We start from the raw sequence: 18,364 nt of genomic DNA on the forward strand, positions 1-18,364 counted from the left end.
GAGGACTTGATTGAAAGGAAATAGATAGTTTAGGGATGCAATTGAAAATTTTCAAACTTCAGTGACCAAAATAGGAACAACCCCATAGTTTAGGGACTATCTGGGTAGTTTACTTTTTTTTTATCTACAAGACTACAACCAAATATTTGAATGGAAAGAATTTTTTTTTTTTCAAATTTTTGAAATTCTGATGTTTTTTTGATTTTATTTGATTTAAAGGGTCTAATGGTAAAATTTTGAAAACATTTTTATTTTTATTTGATTTAACCCGGTCTGGATCCCAACGAATCCCATCGAGACAGACCTCGGTTGTAAATCAGAACAATAGTGGCCGGAGAACGAAGAGAATGATCTCTCTCTCTCTCTCTCTCTCTCTCTCTCTCTCTTTCGGTTTCGTTCTCTCTTTTTCCTCTTTTTAACTAGATCTTTGTTTGATTAGATCGGGAGCTTTTTTTTTTCTAAGATTTTGTTGGATGTCACGGATGGATTTGGCTGATCAAAGATGTTATTTTGGGGGATGATGGTTTGCTCTGTTTTTATTAGGTTTTTGAGATGGCCTAGGGTTTAATTTTTATGAGCTTGGTCTGTTTGATACTCGTAAATGATGGAGATGTATAAAATTAGTGTTTTTTGTGGTGGTTGTGCTATATGATTAGGTCTTGGGTCGCTCGTACTAGTTTGGAATTGAAGAACTAATTGTTTTATTTCTAGAAGCTTGAGATTGGGCTTTTCTTAGATTGGCCTTATTTTTAGAAGATATTAAGTGTGGAAAGTTGTGATATTTATGTATGATGTTGATAAGATGAGAATGTTGTAACTCATGTGATGTTGCTGTAAATTGTAAGGTTCCTCTATTGGAGACTGAAATGTTAAACATCACATAAGTCATGATTCATGTGATGTTTTTCATTGTTTTCTCAACTTGCAAGTCCACTGAAAATGTTGTGTGTGCATGTCTACTCTACTCATATGTATTTTTCCAACCGTGAAAATGACCAGACTTCTTCTAATGAAGGCTTTCTTGTGGTTGGTTGGAATTTGAGTGTTGTTATGTTTGTAGTTTTGATGTAAATCAAGATATTATATTTCTCATTAGAGATACTGTAAGTCAAGTATTAGAAATCCGTCCAGCTGTAAGACATAGACTTTACTAGGACGTTAATTTTTCATCTGTTCTTATTTTTCTAGAACTAGAAACTTTGCTAACTCATGATTAAGCTTCCAAATGAATAAATATGGAGTCATCTACAATGGAATAAAGACTCAGTAGTACCATTTTCTTTTTTTACACTTTGAATAAAACTTTTTTTTTCTTTGGTCATAGTGTTCATAAGGTCATATTTCAGCACCTAATTATTGATTTCTTTGTGCAGGTTGTAACAGGTGCTATTATAGATAAATATATTGGTGAAAGTGCTCATCTCATAAGGGAGATGTTCGGATATGTCTGAGATCATCAGGTAATTATTTCTTTATTTTGGAAGCTTTATGTGCTGGTCTCATTTTTACATACATGGTGGTGTATTTGATGTGAACCCCTCTGTTATATGTTGTGTAACTTTAGCTTTATGTAGAGGTTGTTAGTTGAGGTTTTTTGCCAATACCTTTTTTAAAAATATGCCACCTTATTCAGCCATGCATCCTATTCATGGATCATCAGGACTTGTGCTGTTGACCATTCTGAATCCTTCTATCATAATTGTGTGGATTATTTTTTTCTCCTACCAAGTCAAGATCATGGCAACAGATCGACTAGATGTTCTGATCCTGCACTTCTTCGCCCAGGCAGATTAGATAAGGAAAATATAGATTCCACTGCCAAATGAACAATCAAGAATGAAAATTTCAAAAATTCACGCAGCTGGTATTGCTAAACATTGTGAGATCGACAATGAAGCAGTTGTTAAGCGTGCTGAAGTAAGTTTATTCTCTATTTATGAATTTGAATAACCTTATCTATGAATATGAATAACATTTTTCTTGACTTTAAATTTTATGCTTCCTTGTAGTGTTTTAATGGAGTAGACCTTCTCAATGTCTGCACTGAAGTTGGAATGTCAGTAATCTGTGCCGAGTGTGATTACGTTATCCATGAGGATTTTATGAAGGTATGAACTTCGTACTTGATTAAATAAATTAGCTGCTTCTTGTTTGTGCGCTTTGATATAGTGTCAAGAAATTAACATCTTTTGTTGTGGTCTTCGTCATTGATCTTATGCAGGATGTTTAATTTTCTTATGTAACTGAGTGTTGCTTATTGTTTTTCTAGTTTGCACTTATAACATGGTTTGAATTTTCCATACATGGACACCTGTATAGATGTCCTACTTGTTTGTGTTGTTACAGTGTGCTGGGTGCAAATTTTCCATTTTTTTTCCTGGCTAAATGTTAAGACCCCAACTATGGGTGTAGATTTAGCTGTTCTAATACAGTCAAATCTTTCAATGTTATTGCTCCTTGCAGATTGATAATTGTAGCAAGTATCAAATTTATAAAGTATATTGTGGCATGTATCAAATTTGTAAAGTATTTTGTAGCACGCATAAAAAATTTGATTATAGCATGTATGCAATAATCAAAGCACTTTGCAGTTATTACCACTAGATCTATTAAATTTCAAATGTGTTTTTGAAAGTATATAGTTCATACAGAGCAACCATTCTTTACACTGTGAAGAAGGAGGCCTGGCCTGGTCCAGTTACTTCTCTGCTTCCGGAAAGGGAGGACATTTGCACTTTTCCTCGGAGAACAAGTACTTTGAAAATTATATCTGAAGTTTATTATGGATCTATATAAAATTATTTGAAAAAAAATATATCTTATCCGTAAAATAAAATTAACTACGGTAGAAGCTTATTTTGTGAGAGTGGAAACTATATTAGCAAATTTAGATTATAACAAAAGTAATACGGAAAAGATAGAGAAAGTAATGATATTATCGAATTATGCACGCACATGAAAAAAAATTAATTTTAGGAAAAGAACAATAAAATCAAAAAGCCAGTTTCTCCGTATGTTGTATGCACAAAAAAAGAACTAAATAAACCTCCGGAATATAGAATGAAATTTCCCAAAGGATTTTAAAAAGGATAAAAACGAAGTATTCACTTAATTGTTAGGATTCTAGAACAGCAGAAAGGTTAGAAAAAGTCATCTGAACCAGAGAAGGATCCCGCAATTTCATATGAGTTTTGTTCGATCCTTAATTTCAGTATTGCTCTTTAGTTTTCTCTTAAAAGAAAAGTACAAATTTTATCGTTTTGAATGTTTTAATGAGTTTTTCAATAGAATTTTATAATTTAATTTCAAGTAGAAAGTTAAATTTATACATTGCGTATCGAGAAGAATTAGATGTAGTACGTAAAGATAGTCTTTTCAGTAGCTGGCCTCTTTATTATGAATTATTAGAAATAATATATTACTCTATCGATAATGATGTATAAATTTCAAGTAGATAGTTAAGTTTATACAAAAACGAAGTATTTTGTAGCACGTATAAAAAATTTGATTATATCATGTATTCAATCATCAAAGCACTTTGCAGTAATTACCATTATAGATTTATCAAATTCCAGATGAGTTTTTGAAAGTATATAGTTCATACAGAGGAACCAATCTTTACATTGTGAAGGGGAAGGCTTGGCCTGGTCCAGTAACTTCTCTACTTCTGGAAAGAAAGGACATTTGCACTTTAGATTATAACAAAAGTAATACGGAAAAGATAGAGAAAGTAATGATATAAACGAATTATGCACTCACATGAAAAAAATAATTTTAGCAAAAGAAAAATAAAATCAGAAAGTCAGTTTCTCCGTATGTTGCATGCACAAAACAAGAACTAAATAAACCTACGGAATATAGAATGAAATTTCCCAAAGGATTTTGAAAAGGAAAAAAATGAAGTATTCACTTAATTGTTAGGATTCTAGAATAGCCGAAAGGTTAGAAAAATTCATCTGAGCCGGAGAAGGATCCCGCAGTTTCATATGAGTTTTTCTTCGATCCTTAATTTCAGTATTTCTCTTTAGTTTTCTCTTAAAAAATATTACAAATTTTATCGGTTCGAATGTGGGACACTGTGGTTCTTATTGATGGAAATTGGAGAGTGATAAATTGGGGCATTACTATATTTATGTTCACTGTTTTTTGCTTTTCTTTTCTAGATGATTTACTTTCTAGTTTGAATTTAGTGGGATAGCTTGAGCTTCTTCTTCTTCATTTTTTTTGGTGGTCGTTGTTGCTTTCTGTCACGCTCATAGGACCCAAGGGATGGGAATTCCTTTTGTGCCTATTTTTTTTATGCCTCCATATAAGGTCTATTGTTTGTTTGTTGTAGATCATTACTTTTACATTAGTGTGTTTGATTTGATCTTGATTTTCGTAACAACATGTCTCACTGAATAATTGTCATAAGAAGTTGGTGGTTTTTGTTTCTATCTCGAGTATGCAGTATTCTTTTGTTTGTTCAACGGTTTCATACTACTTTTGTGTTTTTAAGATCTCTGCTTTAAACCCCAAGCTATTGATGTTTTGAGGAATTGCTGCTCTTTTAAGAATATTATGGCTTAATGAAATGGAGATACTCTGGAATTCCAGAGAGATGGTTTTACGTGAACTATATGGAAAGTTTTCAAATTATTTTCTACTGAAGGAGTTGAACAGTTAGGAGTCTTACATGGGATAGCAAGGATTCAAGAGACGGTCATTATTGCTGGATATATTTGATTTTCTTGGAATGGGGATTCTCGGAAAGGGCTTCTGATTTCTATTTGCTATATTGGCCTTTGAAGTTTTGTACATGTTATTGTATATTTGGGCTTTGCATGATAAATTGTTAATTGGCTAGAGTATGGAAAATTGAAATTCATTGTTTGATGGTTGGTTTTCTCTAGAGGGGTTTCATATCACCACATAAAGTGCCCTCTGCTGTTATTTTTGTTTTGATCTAATTTGACAAGTAAGACCGAAATTATTGGTTGTTTGAAATTGCCTTTGGTCAGACTTTGGAGTCTCTTAACTGTGAAAATCGATATCTTTCAATGTTGGGCTGTGTGTACTTGGTACTTGGTTTTTCTAAGAGGGGTTTCCATGTGGCCACACAAAAAATGCTTTGTTTTGTGGAAATTGCGTGCTTTCAGAATTTGATGGTTCTTACTGTTTAAACATGTATCTTTCAAAGGGGGATGTTATTCATAACCAGACAAGACAAAGCATGATTTTCTGTAATATGTTTTGATCAATTTATTGTTGTTGTTTCCAAAGGTTATTCTTTCAAAGGGGACTTTGTTGAGCACTAGATGAGCATATCCTCCCAATCTGGTTTATTCTATGTATTGCTGCCATTTTCGTACACCAGCTTGCAGTTTTCTTTGGCTACTAGATTGGGGTTTTCTTACCTTTAGATAGGGGGTTTCATGTCAATGCAATGGCATGATTTCACTATCGTTTTCAAAAGTTCCATGTATCGTTTGTACTCATTTATTGTTTGTACTCCTGGTCTGTAGTTATCAATGATTCATAATTTTGAATAGACACTGACAATATAATTATTGACAAGCATTAATCAATTATGTTTGATTCTACCTTTTCTATTATATGATCTAGATATTTGTTTGTGTTTCTGGAGAATTTGTTGGTTGAACGTTATGGTTTTTATTGATTTTTTCTTTTGAAAGTAGTCTGGCCTTTCAGTTTGTTTCGTAGAAATTGGAACTTGGCATATATATCTATTTTCACATACGAGATTTGATTAAATATCTTTTAACTCAGTGTCCAGAACTGATAGAACTTAAGAGGGGGCTTCTTCTAACCTCACAAAATATGGTCTCGCTGTAATCTTTATTGTCATGTGATCTATTATGGCAACTAAAGTAGCAATTAGTGTTATGTGGAAATTGTCTTCTGTCAAAATTTGGGGGGTTTTTATCTATGGCAATGAGTGTCTGTTGGTGGGACTGTAATTCATCATGGACAAATCATGAATTCACTGGATTGTTGATAATGGTGATTTCCCTTGTTTTGTTATGTATTTTTTTTCTTGATTTAGTTCACTGGATTTGTGATGAATCCCTCTTGAAATGCCATTTCTATTTTTCTATTATTATTTTATTTATTTATTTATTTATGGTTCACTCATCGTTGGGAGCCATATTCAGTGTTATTTGTGTAGAGAAAATCTGTTGTTAATCGAAGATCATTGTAGAAGTGTTCTATATCCCTAGTCCATATATTTCTCTGTTTTGATATACTTGTTTGATTTTAGTAGCCCAAGAATAGTTGGTTGTGTTTTAGTTGTATTGAAAATTTTGATGATATCAATTGCCTCTTTTATTGTGCATAAAAGGGATTTGAGTATAACTTTGTGGAGTGATGATCAAATATTATATCTGTTTTTTGTATTCTTGTTTGCTAGGTGATGAGGTGTGTTGGTTTTGTAAGTTTACTTCCGAGAATTTTCCAATCCGTTAGTTTCATGCTTGAGAATGTGAAGGGTGACTACTATTGCTAGCTAACTGTTTACCTCACAGAAGTTATTTCTAAATACTTTTGTTATAAATCATAATTCGTACTTGATATCATTGATTTTCATTTGCTTTCTTCTTTTGTTAAGATAGGTGATAACTTGTTTGGCTCACGTAGCAATTTACTTCCGTTATTTAGGAAAATTGGAACTTCTCACTACAGACTGTTGATATACATCAGAATTCGCTTGGTGTCATTGCATTTCATTTGTTTGTGTTTTCCTCTTGTTAAGATAGGTGATAATTTGTTTGCCTCACATTGTTGTTTGCTTCAGTTATTAAGCTGGAGAACAAGCGGGAATGGGAACTTTTCTTCAGCATTATTAGAATGGTTTTTTCTTAGAAGTAGGGTGGTTGCTGTTAAGACTTTATGGAAAATGTGTCTCAGAATTTGGCTTGCTCTTGTTATTATTTATCTATTTATTTTTGGCTTCTTCGACCTAACCTAGTTGAGGTTTTGGCTTCTTCGACCTTACCTAGTTGAGGATTTCTCTTTTTTTCATTTCATTTTTGAAGCTGGTTATGGTATGGCAATTTTGATAAGTTTATTTGTTAGATGGATTTATTGTTTTCACTATTTGTGAATTTTATTTATAATTTCCTTGAGACTAGTTTTCATGACTTTACCTTAGATTCTATTCCTATTTTGGATTAAGATTTTTTTCATTCAAAGATTTTATTTGTAATTGTAGTGGCATTCAATGTTGGCCTAATTTTATTAAAACCTAATTGGCGGGGGTTTAAAAGAGTGGGATTTAAAGGGATTTTTCTTAATGTTGGTATAGTAGCAAAAATTTTTTTATTTGAGTTGATCAAATTTTTGATTTAATTAAATATTTTTAAAAGCAATAATAATAAGATGTATTATTTAAAAATAATATCATTGAATTAAATAATCATTAAAGCGTAGCCTTCTTTGGCTAATAATAAACATTTCGTCTTTTTAAATCATTTATGACATCACAGTTTGTTATACATTAAATGTAGCCTCTTAGGTTTTTTCATATTGTTTAGTGATAAACAATATATCTTTCTAACTTATTTGTGACCTTACAGTTTATTGGATAATAACTCATAGCCTTCTTTGGCTCTTTTTGTTTAATATAGGTTAGCCCATGTGACCTTTCTGTCTTGCTTTTTCCTTCTTTTTTTTTTTTGGTAGCTTTTTAAAGATGTTTTTCTTTTTAATAAGTCAAAAGTTTTTGTCGTATAACACCAAGCCCTAGTCTCTCTTTTAGAAGGGACATGCTATGGATCAATCCTTGACTAATCTTACTTTTATTGTCAAATAAATATTTGTAGACTCAATGTTGTTCATTGATTATCTCATAATGCGTATTGAGTATTGGCTAGCGCAAGGACTCATGGCATTGAAGAATATTTGGTTATTGTTATTTTAATTGATAACAAAGTACACCTTTTATTGGATTGACTCAATTAGAAGATACCCCATTTTAATATGTGCTAGCAGCATGTGGCAAAGGTCAAACTAATTTAGACTATCGCAATTTAACATTTGATTGATACATAATTGCAAACTATCAAAATGGTTATTTATTCTAATTAATTGGACAACCAGTGATGCATGCTCTGATATGAAGATCATGTGAACTTAGGATTACCCGTCCTCGTTATAAGATGGATAGATGTAAATAAAATTAGTATTATCATTTGGTGTCCATGACTGAGTCTAATCTTGAATTTTATCTGTTTTGAAATGTGCTTCTAGATAAGTTTGTATTTGAGCTAGATTCTATTCATGTGTTTGTGGTAGTTTGATTTTTATAATTGATTAACTGGCTAGATCATGGGAAATTTGAAAATTCATCATATGTTGGTTTTTGGAGCTTAAGTTGTCAGAATTTGGGGGCCTTTTAGAACTTAGTTTTAATTGACATAAGAACTTTGATTTGCTTGTTTATAGGAAACAAAAATGTTGACAATGATGGTTACACAATGAATGGGTAGTTGAACAGTTTTAGGAATCAATGATAGAACATTACTAGTGGTACTTCATAGATAATCTTCTTTGCTTTAAAATTTGTTAGAAACTGGAACTGGCCTTTAGTATCTTGTAAGAAAGATCATTCTTAAGAATTAAAGAGGGAAGATGCAAGTTTATGCATGTTGTAGTGATGGTTAAATTTATGATCCAAAAGGGGTCTCATACTGCAGTAAAACTATGAGGCCAGTTGGACATGTTTACTTTGTTTTTTGAAATTTGGTTTGGTTGGTTATATGCCTCACAATGTTGGACATGTTATCGTGATGGTTAAATTTAAGATCCAAAAGGTGATTATATGTCTCAAAATGCTGAACTGATCACACAAGCAATTGGGTAGTGATCTGATACTTTTATGGAATTAATGGTACTCTTGATATATGTGTCTCATAATTCATACCCAATTGCATATAAACCAAACTTATATTCATAAGGACTTTGACATTAATGCAGCCAACTTGAGTAACCTATTTCTTGATGATGACTCTTCTTGGGATTGGAATCTAATTCAAAAGCTATTTAGTCTTGATCCAGTACATGCTTATAAATCATCGAGACACTCCTAATAATTGAATATCTGTTTCTCATCATGCCCTTTAACAATATTTGCCTTGGTCCTCAAGCTATTTTTCCTTTATGTAATTTTTTTTACTGCACCATCATCCAAGGAAGACTGCAACATGTGCCTTCTCTGTTATATCGCACAAATTCAGAATATGGGCAATGGGCACCAGCAAGGTGGGGTCCTGCTTGGAATGAGTTGTTATCTGGGGTTTGAAGTGTATCCCTTCTGCAATTTCTATACAGAGACTGCAGAAACTCCTTCACCTGTTTCTTCACCAAGAGGTAAACCTTGCTTAATTAAAGCTTTTTATGTACTGATGACAAAACATTTTCCCTTACTCACCATCCATTCTTCACTGCAGATGCAACTGTAAGAACATCACCACCTGTTTTTTCAGTGACAGGTTCAGTATATTGCCGCTGCTTTTGAGGCATTCAGGAATTACATACCATAATGAACTGTTATATACCTTTCTTGCAGGGAAAATAAAAATACAAAACGGCAATAGTTTTTGCAGCTATTGGAATTCCTGCAGTTGTTGTATTTGTGCTCCTGTCAGTTACCAGCTTTTGCCTGCATAAAAGATGGGTAGACAAGAGGAGTGCAAAAGAAATCAATGGTGAGTTATCCAAATAGTCTGCCTTGTACCTGATTCTTGTTGGCACCCAAGAATTTTTTTAAAAAAATTTATTTAAGCCAAGCTGCCATTAAACCAAAGAACCAACAGATGGTTTGTGGCTGCCAGATTTTGATGCATCCATTTATTTCTGGTGAACAGGTTGTGTGTTCTGCTGCCAGAGTATATCTATACCTCTCCATCAATTGGATGATTAGTTTTCAAGGAAATCAAATTTAATGGATGTTAATCAAGGCCTGTGATTTTGTGAGAGCTCTGTTCACCAACCACACTATAGAGACATCAATTGGAAACTTAATGCAACCATGTGGCAATCCGTGGGGTGGTAGAATGATATTGAACTCGAAGGATAGCAACTGTCAGACCAATTAAAGACACAAAGGATGCAAAAAGGACCAGCTGTATGGTTATCTAACTACCAATTGTTTTACTAATTCGAGGTATTTGTTACATGGATGAGATCGTCATTGAGCTGTTTTTCAGGCTGGTATACTGTTCAAGATCATAATAAGGTGATGATACTTCTTCTGATAAATCTATAGATAAATTGGATTGGATTGGATTGGATTGCATCAAGAGATTGTGAACTCTTTTGAACTGTTTATGAACACTAAGCCAAGGAAAGACAGGGAGTTCCTGAATATTGGATTGTATTGCATTAAATTATTTTGTCTCTCTGTATTTTCTATTATTTAGCTTCATATTGGTTCTAGTTTGTGGAGTTTGTGCTATTTCAAAATTTGGCTACTGTGTGAAACAGTAACTATTGATTGGATTTCTTATTTTGACCTCCTAGTATAATAATGTATTTAATTGCTATTATTAATTTTAAGTATATGGTTTATCTTTTTTTCTATGAAATGAGAATTGTTTAGTAATGGTTGTTGCTTGTATAATTAATTTGTTAATTACAATTTTGCTCCAGTTTTTTTTTTTTTTAAGTCATTGGGATTCTAATGATCATCATTTTATATGTTTAATATATTTTGTATTTTTGAATTTTGAGTAGGTTGTCATTAATAAATAAGAAATAAAGAGTTCCTCATTAATATTATTGCAAAGAAGGTTTCTATATCAATAAATAAAACATGAACTTCGGGTTGCTCTTGTATATTATTGCAAAGAAGGTTTCGCATTTAATATGTATAATAATTTTTGTATTTTTAAAAAATATTTTTTATACTATGTATACTAACTTTTGAAAAACTTAAAATACCTAGCTAATTATAATTATTAAAAAAATATTTTTATTTTGTGCGATAAAGTATATCAATAGTTTGTGTATTGTTTGGAGTATAGTTATTAAAACCAGTTTAGCATCAAACACTCCCAAGCTCATTTAGGTAAATGTTGGGTTAATAAAAAGAAATAAATATTATTTTAAAATTAAGATTATTTTTTAATCCACAAATCGTTAGTCATGTTGGTAATTATTTATTAACAAAAAAAAGTTATTTCAAAAATAAAATTCTACTCACCAGAGTCATAATTAAAAAACCTCGACATTCATCAAGGTTGCCAATCTAAGATGGGTTAGATCGGATTGATTGTATAAGTGATCCAATCAAAGATTTGGATTGGTTTAGATGCCGGGTTACCAGGTAGGCCAATCCGGGTTTAATAAATACATGGAGTTCTTAAATAAATCAAAGATTTGGATTGGTTTAGATGCCGGGTTACCAGTTTAGCATAGATTCAAAATAACAGTCTTTTAAATATTTAAAATATATATTTTAAATTTTAAAAAATAAATCGTTACATAGGACATTGGCTTTTGATAGGACAACTTTTAATTATGAATTTTTTTATAAAAATCATTAAAATAACAAGAAAATTTGCAGAAATAAACCACGTAACAAAATATTTGCCATGTCATGAGGTGGCACCACGAGGAGGGGCATATATATATATATATATATATATATATTTCAAAATAATTGTTTTTTAAATGTTTAAAAATATATTTTAAATTTTTAAAAATATATCATTAGATGGCTAATTGGCTTTTGGTATATCGACTTTTAAATATAATTTTTTTAAAAAATCATGAAAATGAAAAAAAATTACAATTAAAAAAACGCGACAAGAGGAGGCATAGATAATTTTTTTCCAAAATAACAATGATTAAATATATATTTTAAATTTTTAAAAATATATTACAAGATTGAAGATTGGCTTTTGATATGCCATCTTTTAAATTCAATTTTTTTTTTGGAAAACCACTAAAATGACATAAAAATTTGAATAAAATAATTTTTTTAAATATTTAAAAATATATTGGCTTTTGATATGCCATCTTTTAAATTCAATTTTTTTTTGAAAAATCACTAAAATGACATAAAAATTTAAATAAAATAATTTTTCTAAATATTTAAAAATATATTGGCTTTTGATATTGTAAATTTTAAATATAATTTTTAAAAAAACATGAAAATCAAAAGAAAATTTGCAATTAAAAAACCCCCGCTAGGAGGAGGGCATAGACAATTTTTTTCCCAAAATAACAGTTTTTTAATTTTTTTAAATATATACATATTTACATATATATCTTAAGCCTGATGAGTGCAAAAAAATTGAAAGGATAGAAATTCATATTATTTTATATTTATATTAATTAATGTAAAATAAAACTCATGATATTAAGTTCTACATTTATTTTTTTAACAAATATTTATAAAATGATTGTAAAATATGTATGGTAAGTATGGATTGTTTATGCGTAGTGTAAAAACAATATTTTTTTATTGGCAACATAGTACTATGTGGTTGGAAAATAAGATTATCATGTCTCCTTAGCAGATAATCTTATAATATCATTTTTTTTACTAAAATATTCTGACCAAATATATATCAAATATTTGAAAAATTCATAGGACTTTGTTGTAAATACTAAAATTATTTAATAAGAAACATTTGTTATTATTTTAAAAAGGTACTTTTTAATTTTAAAACAATTAATTTTTATTAGTATTAATTATTCAAATTTAAATATTTAAATAAAAGATAACATTAAATTAAATTTAGAATAAAAGAATATTCTAATGTAATAAAAAATTTAATTGCAAAAGATAAAAATTAACCTCTGTACAATATGTACGTCTACTGGCCGCAATTTTACAAAAATATACGTCTAATTTCTTATTTTTATGGGGTTGCATGTATAAATAAAAATATGGGAAAATGGCCAAGTAGAGCTCACTTTCAAACACCTTCTATATTCCTATAAAATTTTTTGTATCTAATAAATTAATATATATTTTTATTAATTTATAACTTTTCTCTTATGAGTTTGCCTCTCTCTTCTCAAATGCCACCTTCACAAGAGTTCCACATGTTGACAGTCGTAAAGCCACATAGAAAACAAGGGGACAGTTGTTCTCTCCTTCATTTAAAAAATTATATATGTTTAATAATATATATTTTTTAAATATGAAATAAATTTTGAATTTTATATGTTAATATAAAAGAATGTATCTATATATATATATATATATATATATATAAAATTTACAGGATTTAGTATGAAACTAAATATTTAATTTTTTAGACCTTAACTTGAAAAAGAATTTAATTTTAGATATTTTAATTTGAAGATAAACTTCTAATTTTAATGTCCTACTAATATCATCTCCGGACCTTGTTTGATTTATTGTAAAATTGTTAAGACTCATATAAGTACATTAATAAAAATATATTTAATTGTGTAGATATGAAACCAACGGTCACTATCAATATATAAAATCATTTATGAATTTGTTCTTCTTGATATTTTTAATACTTGTTTATGTAAAATATTTTTTTTATAGAACTAGATATCATAATTAACTTGTGTTATAATATAATTTTAAATACATTTAAATTTTTTTATTAAGCGTTATTTATGCCCATTTTATTAATGATTTTTTGGCTTCGCAATTGCCTGTCATTGACATCCTCTGTCATGGTGTAGCAAGACCAGAGGTTGGTAATGTTGGATATATATATATATATTCTAATTTTTTAAGGTGGTTTTATTTACCTCTTATCTCCAAAATATTAATATTTTTATGAATATAAATAAAGCAATAATACTCATCACTTGCTAGATGATAGTACATGTACTATCATTTTAGTTCTTACAAATTTTAGAAGCAACTTTTAAAATTTTTATCTGGATGATAGTACATGTAAGGAAAATTTTAAAAAATTTAAATAAGTTTCAATGGGTTTCCGAAAAAAAAATTCTATTTCTTAAAAACAAATCAATTAAATAAATAAATGATGCAACCAATCTATAGTAAAAAAATTAATATGCTTGTCTTAATACGGTTTTTAAGTTAGAAATTCTTACGAGGTTTGCTTAGGTTGCAAGGAAGACAAAAAAATAAAAATAAAAATAAAAATTACTCCCTCCGGTCCTTTCAAAATTTTATAAAATATTAGTTATCTTTTCAAAATTACCACTAATTTATATCTTTACAATTCTCTGTCATATTTAATTCTAAGAAGAGAATTGAATAAAATGTTAAGGGTAATTTTGGAGAAATGCTTGTTGATTTTAAAAAATAACAGATAAAAAGAAACATGGATTTGTGACAAATAAAAAAGAACGGAGGGAGTACTTATATAACCTTATATTTTAAAATAATATTTATGATCATGTCCTTAAGTTTTAAAAAAATTGAAATTAATGACATGGAAATATGAGCCAACATAATTGTGTGTGTTTTTTTAGGGAAAATTATTTTTTAGTCCCTGTAACTTTTTCGGTTTACCAATTAGTCCCTTTGACAAATTCAGTCTTCAATATATCCCTCCTTTTTGAAACGTTTACTTCTTCGTCCCTGCTATTAATTTCTCACGTTAAGTTTTCTCAAAATACCAGAAGTGCCCTTCAACGTGGAGGGAAAGTTGGCGCCATATCACATCATTCTTTCGGGTGAGATCAAGGAGTATATGTACGGGAACTTGTAGGAGAAGCAAGTACCATTTATTTTTTTGTCTCTTCTCATGCTTTTCTCCTTGTTGCTGTCTACCTTGTTTGTCTAGCTTGAAGGAGAGAGTTCAGCTGACGAGTTTATTTGAAGGCGACGGAGAAGCTCTATTAGAGTTCACCGTCGTTTGTCTTCTCAGGTTTGCAACCTTTGGTTGGCATATTTAGGTTTCATGTTGTTTGTATCGATGAGTGACTTATGCATGCAAACGACGCAGTTATCTAAATGAGTTTCAATGCATGACTGACTCAGGTTTACATGTATCACCTATTTTGTAGGGTGTGGATAGATTCTCTTCACTGCATTGTGAGGTATAAAGAAGAGGGTTGTGTGTTAGACTTTTTGGTGTTGCAGGGGTGGGAAGCAGTGATAGATAAGGTATGCAAGCGTTGGTGTCTTGAAGCCGATAATTTGATTTTGTAATATTTAATTCCGGATGGGCATAAGACGATTTCTTGTATTGGATCACAAGATGATTTCCAACGAATGTGTAATATACACAAGATGTTCAAGCAAAATGTCGTCACGATGATAGTGGAGGTCACTACTGACATGGTAGAGGCAGAGGGTCCATTTGATTCTTCCATTGGCTCGTACGTAACTTATGTGCTTATTTTGCCATTTGTTGTCAGTTGTGACCCATATTTGAGTTTCATGTTTAATATCTTGCATATGTTATTGTTATACATAGTTAATAATTAATCAGCAGCCTTACCGTTTAATATTTAGCTTTTATATTCAAATTTCGGAATAACTCTTTATTTCTTTCCCCATATGCAAGGATTCATTATCGCAAACCGTTTCCTTTGACATATGCCCTATGCTACCTTCAGGGGTCTTGGCAATATCAAGCTCTTCAACAAGTGTTGATGCAGAAATCACCGCAATTGGTCGACGTTATGACAGTGCACGACACTTTAAAGAAGTATTACATGATTTGGCGATCAAACGCAACTTCGATTTTCATTTCATTAAAAATGATACCCAAAGGGTTACTGTTAGATGCGCCGAATTTAGTTGTCAGTGGCGTGTTCATGCTTCAAAAGAAGGTAATCTTCCCACTTTCAGAATCAATACTGCTAATGGAACACACACTTGCGGTGGTGGTATTGGCACGACATCTCATCCAAAGGCTTCAAAGAAATGGGTCAGTAGACAAGTAATTCAGAAACTCCGTGATCGTCCTTTGTATCGTGCAGTTGATACTCAACGAGATATATTACGTGATTATGGTGTTCATTTGCCCTACAAGCAAGCTTGGGTGGGCAAAGAGTACACAAGAGAGATTCTTCATGGGTGTGATGTGGCAAGCTATGACTTACTTATATGGTACACCGATAAAGTGTCTATAACCAACCCCGGTAGCATTGTCATCATCGACAAAGACGGCGAGCATTTTAGGCATGGGTTTTTTTGTTTTCATGCATCTCTTGAAGGGTTTAAGAGGGGTTGCAGACCTTTACTATTCCTTGATGGGACTCATTTATTAGGGAAATATGGAGGGATCTTATTAGCTGCAACTGGAAAGGATGGTAATGAAGGTTTCTTCCATTTAGCTTTCGCTATTGTCGACAATGAGACGGAGGAAAATTGGACTTGGTTCGTATCAACATTGGGTGATGCACTGTATGGCAAAGACGACTATGACAAGATTATAACATTCATTTCAGATAGATCCAAGGGGCTTATAAACGTAGTTATGAAGGTTTTTCCTTCATCACCACATGCGTATTGCTTACGGCATCTGCAGGCAAACTTCTACAAAACCAGTAGTGGCCTAGGGAAAGCACTAAAAGATGAATGTTGTTCTTTGATTGTTAAGGTTGCATATGCTTACACATCCGCAGAGTATGAAGATGCTGTGCATGCACTTTCACTTGCATCCATTCAGGCACATAACTGGTTATTTAATAAATCAGACATGGGTCACTGGTGCAATTATTTGTTCAAAGGACCAAGATGGGGTGAGATGTATTCTAATGTTGCCGAGTCATTCAATGCTTGGGTGAAGGATGCACGCCATCTTCCGGTGTCCAACATGGTAGACTCTATTAGGTACAAGATTTTGGAATGAAACATTACGTTTCATAACTAATTCTTTATTTTTTTGGTGCACCTGTTCAATTAACACTTTACGTGATGTTGATAATGTCTACCAACTTAGGTTCTCTCTTTCATGTTCTAGATTCTTAGTTCACATTTAACATTTGTGTCAATTGTTTAGGATTGTTATTTTACCAGTGTTATTTGTTAATAATCAATTACTTTCTTTTATTTGTGTTCAACATTAATCATTTAAGGTTAAAATGGAACATTACTGCCTAACATCTATGGTTTGTACTTACGTTCGAACACATATTTATATCAGGTTCAAATTGATGAATATGATGTATGAGCGATGTGAACGTTGTAAAAAGTGGGAAACACATCTATGTCCCGATATCCACAAAGTCCTCGAGGAAACAGTAGAGGAGAGCAAGTCTTTACTTGTCGGCCGCTCAGACGGGAAATGGTTCGAAGTGCTTGACAATCAAAGTTATTCTGTCAACCAATCTAGGAGAACATGTTCCTGCAGGCGCTGGGAGGTATCCGGCCTCCCATGCAAACATGCGTGTGTAGCAATTATGCAAAGAGTAATGCTATATGAGGCGAAAGAAACACACGAACCAGCCACACGACTGATGTGGCTGGTTACGTGGATATTCTTTTAATTAAAAAGTAAAAGGAGGAGTGGGCGACCGGGTCTCTCTCCCTTTCTCTCATGTGAGTCCCTTTCGGGATTCTCTCCCACCGCTCCCCTCCCACCCGCTCCCGGCCGCCTCCCTCTTCCCGGTCACGCTCCCGTGCTCTCCTCGGTCGCCGCCTCCTCGACCGCTCCCTCCCACCCCTCGGCCGCCCGCTCCTGTTGCTTCCCTCTTCGGTCACCGCTCTCGGTCGCCGCTCCCAGTCGCCGCTTCCCTCACCCACTTTCTGGCCCCGTATCTCTCTTGTTTGGCTTGGAAGAGAAGTTAGGGCATCGGTGGTGCACAAGAGAGGAGAGTGGTGGGAGGATCGGTGGTACACGAGATCGGGGGTGTACGAGAAGCTAGGGCGTCGCTCCCCCTCCTCTCCTTTCTAATGCGGTAGATCCCTGTCCACTTCTCACTTGTGCCCTAGGTTCTCTGAAATTTGGGGATGAAAGCCTGGCCGCCGCTCTCGTCTCCGTTCTCGTGCCGTGGCTCCCCTCTCTGGTGCCCTTGTCCGAGTGTCTCAGCTCGGCTTGAAATCAGGTACAGAGGCAATGATGATGCCCTAGCTATTTCTCTCATCCCCTCATCTCTCTACAATGATGGCGTAGTAGCTTGGATGGCCTAGCAGGCAACCGCTACTCCCATTGTTCTATAGGGAGGGGGTAGGGTGGGAGAAAATGCTATATGAGCCTCTTTTTTTGATTTTGTCTTCATGTATTACTTTCTGTCATTTGGCTGGTTCGTGTGGTTGCTTCACTCTATATAGCATTACTCTTACTTGTTCTTGTGGCCATGATGATTTGCCCTATAAAAGAGTATACAGATTGGGTGGCGAGGCAACTTTAGTTGCAGCCCTTGATTCATGTTTAGCCATGCGAAAGAATAGGGGGCAAAATCTGAGCCTTTGATGAAGCATGAATTCGTTCAATGAATTTTT

At 32.6% G+C, this 18,364-nt stretch overlaps 2 protein-coding genes across 2 annotated transcripts; both read left to right on the top strand.

The window, feature by feature from the left end:
- The first annotated feature begins 2,688 nt into the window (after positions 1 to 2,688).
- Positions 2,689 to 10,373, top strand: LOC120253680. The gene is made up of 4 exons (XM_039261960.1): positions 2,689 to 2,752; positions 9,192 to 9,369; positions 9,450 to 9,491; positions 9,569 to 10,373. The coding sequence occupies exons 2-4, from the start codon at positions 9,204 to 9,206 to the stop codon at positions 9,667 to 9,669; spliced, it is 309 nt and encodes a 102-aa protein (XP_039117894.1). The 5' UTR covers positions 2,689 to 2,752; positions 9,192 to 9,203; the 3' UTR covers positions 9,670 to 10,373.
- A 5,145-nt stretch (positions 10,374 to 15,518) lies between these two features.
- LOC120253679 lies at positions 15,519 to 16,772 on the top strand. Its single transcript, XM_039261959.1, has one exon. The coding sequence runs from the start codon at positions 15,519 to 15,521 to the stop codon at positions 16,770 to 16,772; it is 1,254 nt and encodes a 417-aa protein (XP_039117893.1).
- Positions 16,773 to 18,364: the final 1,592 nt, after the last annotated feature.

The sequence above is a fragment of the Dioscorea cayenensis genome, unplaced genomic scaffold (genome assembly GCF_009730915.1).
Source record: "Dioscorea cayenensis subsp. rotundata cultivar TDr96_F1 unplaced genomic scaffold, TDr96_F1_v2_PseudoChromosome.rev07_lg8_w22 25.fasta BLBR01000161.1, whole genome shotgun sequence".
NCBI lineage: Eukaryota > Viridiplantae > Streptophyta > Magnoliopsida > Dioscoreales > Dioscoreaceae > Dioscorea > Dioscorea cayenensis.

What these genes read in the sequence shown, in the direction of transcription:
- LOC120253680 (XM_039261960.1), top strand. Translation starts at nt 9,204, where the DNA reads ATGTGCCTTCTCTGTTATATCGCACAAATTCAGAATATGGGCAATGGG. An exon ending in ACCTGTTTCTTCACCAAGAG is followed by an intron (nt 9,370 to 9,449) that starts GTAAACCTTGCT and finishes TCTTCACTGCAG; the next exon opens with ATGCAACTGTAAGAACATCA. An exon ending in ACCTGTTTTTTCAGTGACAG is followed by an intron (nt 9,492 to 9,568) that starts GTTCAGTATATT and finishes CCTTTCTTGCAG; the next exon opens with GGAAAATAAAAATACAAAAC.
- LOC120253679 (XM_039261959.1), top strand. Translation starts at nt 15,519, where the DNA reads ATGCTACCTTCAGGGGTCTTGGCAATATCAAGCTCTTCAACAAGTGTT.